General features: G+C 45.4%; 1 protein-coding gene across 3 annotated transcripts in view; it reads left to right on the forward strand.

The window, feature by feature from the left end:
* The first annotated feature begins 855 nt into the window (after positions 1-855).
* The window catches only part of MBD3 (methyl-CpG binding domain protein 3), a 47,599-nt gene continuing 42,801 nt past the window's right edge, over positions 856-5,653 (forward strand). For 2 of the 3 annotated variants that reach the window (XM_018563729.1, XM_018563730.1), the window contains exon 1: positions 856-1,143. In XM_018563729.1, the coding sequence (XP_018419231.1) occupies positions 920-1,143 (224 nt within the window). In that variant the 5' untranslated portion in view covers positions 856-919. The remainder of the gene's footprint in view (positions 1,144-5,653) is intronic. The other variant, XM_018563728.1, reaches the window with a different exon arrangement.

A 5,653-nucleotide genomic window follows, 5' to 3' on the forward strand; every position in this document is an offset into this window, starting at 1 on the left:
GTGGGGGTGGGGGTGTCACAGGTTTTTGTCTTGCATCAGACGCAAAAGGAGCTGTCTACGGCTATGCTCCCGCCGTGCTCGTGCAGCTGAATGTGTCAGACGCTACAGATGGTGTTTTTTCGTTGGTAGATCTCATTGAGCTCGTCATTTGAAAAGTAAATCTCCAGACGTGTGTGCACCCCTGACCTAAACAATTTGTCATGTAGCCCCCCAAAGTGCGAGAACGCTCAACGTGAAGAATACTGTTATTTTCAATGGTGCCCGTTCACACCTGAGTGTTGTGTCACTAGGTGATTGAAGCTAGAGAAAATAAGTACATGAACTTCTTTTATAGCAAAATCGATTGTTTTTGTCCCACCTGAAAACTGTGATTTTGGTGTGTAACTACCATCTTCTTCAAGTAACTACCTTTCCATTGATTGAAACAAGAAAGTGCAGGCCTGACAACAGTTTAAGGGTTCGTACACTGCAAAATTGGCCCGAAAACGTGTCAGTGGACCTCCATTGGATCTGCGCCAACGTCGAGTAATAGTATGTCACATGTGACAACATGCATTCCACATTTATTCCCTGCATGTTTGTGCATCTGGGGTGCCAGTACCTTTGTGCACGTGTCGTAAATACAGGATACACCCTGGTGTGAACAGGGCCTTACACTTTAAGCCAAGTCTGTAACTTGGAAGGACTGGATTCTTTCACCAGCTAGGATCTAATCTACATTTTTAAAAACAAACACAATCCCCTAATTTATTACGTAGTGCCAGCCAATGAGACATACACGTACAAGCACAGTTCAGAACAAAAGAGCTTTTGAAAGGTCAACATGGCGCCGAGTATCGCGATATCTGCGTCACGGCCGCTGCGGCTCCAATTTCGGCGCTTACAACAATAGTAGATCGCACGACTTTCTCCTTCCGCCATGTTTTCCAATGAGTGCGTCTCGGCACATGGAGTCGAGAGCCAATCGGCGCACTTCAATCTCGGCGGAGGGATACGGCCGCTGGAGGTCCAGAAAGTGACCGGCGGGAGCGAAATGGAGAGGAAACGTTGGGAATGTTCGGCGTTGCCGCAGGGCTGGAAGAAGGAAGAGGTGACCCGGAGATCAGGGCTGTCTGCTGGGAAGAGCGATGTCTATTACTATAGGTGGGTATTCCTTTTACTTCACTAGTATTAGGGAAACACGTTCGTGTAGGTTGACGGGTCCCTGGGGTATGGAGGACAGCGGGTGAGTGTGAAGGGGGGTGCGCATTGTACGGCGGGGGGAGGCAGCATGCGGTGCAGAGCAGTGAGCATGGTGTGGGTCTGATCCTCAGTAACGCATCTGAAGAAAGGCTGCACGTGTGTGAATTGTGTAGGCGATTGATACTTTTCTCCCTTTTTAGTCACCCTTGTAGTTCTATAGTAAGATGGGTGAGAAGATAAACTAGAGACACTAAAACTGGAGCCGATGTGCATGATAACCAATCAGTTTACATCTTTAGTTAAGCTTTAAAAATGAAACCTAGAAGCTGATTGGTTGCCATTCACAACTTCTCCAGATTTTGCTGGGACTTTATCAAAACTGGAGCAGATGGGATTTGGAGCTGTTGTCCATGGCAACCAATGCGCCCTGTATTTGGCTTGTTCAGTTAAGCTTTAAACTGGGTTTTGTCTGCTCCAGTTTAGATCTCTTCACCTCTCCGCGTTAACAGCATGCGGTTATTTGCCGTTCTACACATTTGTATGCGTGCCTTTTGATTGGCAGGTCATAAACATTGTGGGCAATGGAAGAACGTGCGTATAAACGTGCAAAAACGCTCACGAAAATTTACAATATGCTTCTGTTGCGCGTTTGTGGGCATTTTCAATGAAGTTTATGAGGAAGAAAGGCACTTTTAACTGCCCAAAGAAGCTCCTGTATATTTTCATGTGTTTTCTGCTCAGGTGTGACCCATTGAAAATCATGGGATTTCTTGTGTTGGGCATTTAAAGGAGAGCTATGAGGTGAGTGCTTTTCACTCACCTCATAGTTCTAGCCGACCTGTGACAATGAGACTGTCACAGGTCGGCTCAGTAGATCGGGAGGTGAGCGAACACATACCGGGTTCGCTCGCCTCTCGATCCTGTCACGGCTCTCTGCCGTGACAGGGGAGGGGATGGATTCCCCGCTCTGATCCGCAAGGGCTGACTGGCGGAACGGACGGGGGAGGTGGCGGGTACAGCTGGCTCTGCCTCTAGATAGGTCTGTCATCATCTCGACATTGATGTCTGGATCCGCTGCGGCGTCTCAGTATACCGCAAGCTGTAGCTTAGGGTGACGGGAGGACGCTAGTTTCTGTCCTCCCGTGACCCTTAGGAGAACTGGGGAAAAGCCCTGACCCCATAGTTCTCCTTTTTAAAAGCGCTTTTCCAACTACTCAAAAACTCCTAGGTGTGAACCAGGGCTTAGTAAAGCTCATAGAGGGAAATTTATCATAACTGGAACAGTTTCCCATGGCAACCGATCAGCTTCTCTCTCATTGTCAAAGCTTTTAACCAACTGAAGAGAGAAGCTGATTGGTGACCACAGCAACTGCTCCAGAGTCTGTCTGCACCAGTTTTGATAAATTCCCAGCATATTATTTGTAAGGGATGCAACAAATTCCAGTATTCCTCCAAACAATGTCAACATGTGTTGAAGTAGAACTCTGGGCAAATCAAATCTTAACCCTTGCAGCAGGGCTACCAACACACTGCAAGGGTCTAGGGAGCTAGAACAACAGTTATACTCACCTGAAACATGGAGAATGCCAGCTGTCAGTGTTTGCCTGTCTCCCCCTCTGCTCCAGCGATGGTATGTCCCTCAGGGGATACAGTGTATAAAACGTGATGACTCACAGGATCGTAGACCACTGGAGCGGAGGGGGAACGAGGCTAAACTGACTAAGAGCCGGCTGAGATCACAGTTTGGGGTAGTACAACTTTATTTGAGCTCCCTAGAGAAAATGAGCACTTAATGTATTGTTAAACCCTCCGGTGTTTTTGCATATATCTATTGCTAGCAGGCAGTTGTTAAGTTAAACTTACCCCTGTCTGCCCCGCGCGCTCCCGTCCGAAAATGTGAAAATTCTCGGGCGGCCGCAAAGCATCTTGGGGGAGGGCGCATGCACAGTTCAGATTTGCAGCCGGGAGACGAGGAGAGAGACACAAGGTAAGTATATGGATGCGTGCACCCGCATGCAGACACCGTGGGACAGGAAGTGCCAGCAAGGACAGAGGAGTTGGCGCTGGATCGGAGACCCGCTGGAGAGACAGATGAAAACAGGAAAGATCGGGTTAAGAGACATCATTTAAGGTAAGTGCTTTAATTAACATGGGAGGGACATTTTTTTGTTGTCTTTAATGTCACTTTAACCCTTGCAGTGTGTGGGTAGCCCCACTGCAAGGGTTAAGATTTGATTTGCCCAGAGTTCTCCTTTAAGTGATTTAAATGTCCTATGGTGTTTATCTTACAAATATTTTCAAAAAGTTACACCTCTCTGATGGCTCCATTTTCTGTAAATATTGGTTGCCATTCACAAAAGTAGCCTGAGGTCTCCGAGCATTGGCTGATTCACACTTGAGCGCGATTGTTTTCAGTCTCCATGAACATGCCTATGTACGTGACCGCACACAAAATCCCACAACCTATGTTGCAGTTCTTTTGTGCATTTTTCACTTGAAGCTCTCTAACTGTGAAGTGTTTTTTTTTTTTTTTTATGCACTTCTTACTTTGCACAAAGAGCAAGATGTGTGGGGTTTTTTTTTCCACCTCAAAGCTCCAGAAGGTGCATGAGATCTTCGCCACCCTTCGGACAACGCATTAAAACAGATCAGCTGCCTTATGCATGACTTGTGACAGACCCATAAATGGGATGTGTGAATAGGGGCTCAGGCAATTTTTGAGCTTTTTTTTTGTACAATTTTTCAGGCATAAAGGTTTTTGTTTTTAGCCTAAAGGAAGCAAAGTAGTAGGAGGAGACTGGCACAAAAAAATTGCGTGTTGCACGCGGTTTTTTAACACTCCTTTTTGAAGTGAGTGGGGCCAAAAACGCACATCTGCCTGAAAAGAAGCTCATGTTTATTTTTGACCTATAGCTGACGCACGACACAATACTTGTATGAAGAAGAACCATTGGAAATATTGGGATTGTTGATGGTGAGCTTTGTCACACTTCAGGAAACAAAACGCTCAGGTGTGGATGGTGGCAAAAGTTGCACTTGTGCCTTCTTTTCTGGGAAGAAAAAGTAGCATGAGGTGTGTTTCACCATTCACACTTGAGTGTTCCAGGGAATAAAAAAATTTCTAATTAATTTTTTTACTCTTGAGTATTTCATGCATGGTTTTGTTTTTTGGCAATAAAAAGTTGTTTCAAGGAGGAGAAGATGGTTGTTAGGCACAAAATCATGTGAGATATGCACATTTTTTATGCGCTCACATTGAAGTCTAGGGCCAACAATGTTCAATTTTGGCCGGAGAAAGCTCATGTATTTTTTCAAGCGGCACAGCACTCGGATATGAACGGAGCGATGTCCATTTGAGGAAACTGACAACAAAACGCTCAGGTGTGCATGGGGTATCATGTTAGATTAGGGCACCATAGGTTGCTGGCCCAGTTTGATTAGTAGATGTGAAAAGCGCACGTCACTAATGAAATCCTTAATGGGTACCTTTTGGTAAGAGGGCAGGGTTGGTAGATCTGTTCTTCCATTTGACCTCTCATTGGTTGCTGCAGAAACAAGTTGTTTTGTTGCACTAAATTCTGCAGCACTGTACAAATTAAATGTGTATTTCTGCCATGACAGACTACATTCACTCCATGTGTGAATGTGTGATTTAGGATTCTGTCACCCCTCAAGTTAATGATCAGGTGACCGTAGCCACATCTGTACTCAACAGTCCACATGTAATCATTGAATCATGTATGTAATGCATCCAGGACTAATGTTCTATTCCAAACCACATATGATTACATGTGGACTGCTGCATACAGATGTGGCTGCTGTCACCTGGTCAATAGCTTGATGGGTGACGGCGGTTCCATCTAAATGGGAGAATCCTGCTGCTCATATCTCCTCTTAGCCCCAGTTATCTTTGGTGTAGAGGTTAGAATAGATGCTTATATAAATAATAAAGGGAGAGCTGTAAAATGAATTACCAGTCCTGCTGTCATTGAATGGAATCTTTACTCTTGCAGAACTGCACTGCTGCTGGAACCTGCAGTAACCAACACTTGTAGCTCTGTCGGATACTTGCATCTCTCTGCTGCATGTTGTGCTTCAGCCTGCTGGCCTCCAGGTCACAATTGTGTCTCTGCACCTCTGAGGTGACGCACTAGTGACTGACCTGTTGGAACCACAGTGCGTGCAGGGAGATGCAGACATCTCACACCTCCAGTAGTGTTTAGTAATGAAGATCCTAGTGGCGGGTAAAGCTCTGCAAAAGACCATAGATTTCATTCAATAGTGTTGGCACTGGTAAGTATTCTTATTGTGCCTTTGCTGACTTTAGTGCATCTAGTGGCAATAAAGTTGCTTTAAAGTGTATGTATAGCCCAAAACCTTCTTTTTTAGTTTTGAATAAAGTAGGGAGTGGTTAAAACCCCTGCAAGTTTTTTTTTCTCAACTGCCTTCCACTTTTCTAGGTGAGAGGCCA

This window comes from Nanorana parkeri, unplaced genomic scaffold, assembly GCF_000935625.1.
Source record: "Nanorana parkeri isolate BGI_ZX_2015 unplaced genomic scaffold, ASM93562v1 scaffold690, whole genome shotgun sequence".
Lineage (NCBI taxonomy): Eukaryota > Metazoa > Chordata > Amphibia > Anura > Dicroglossidae > Nanorana > Nanorana parkeri.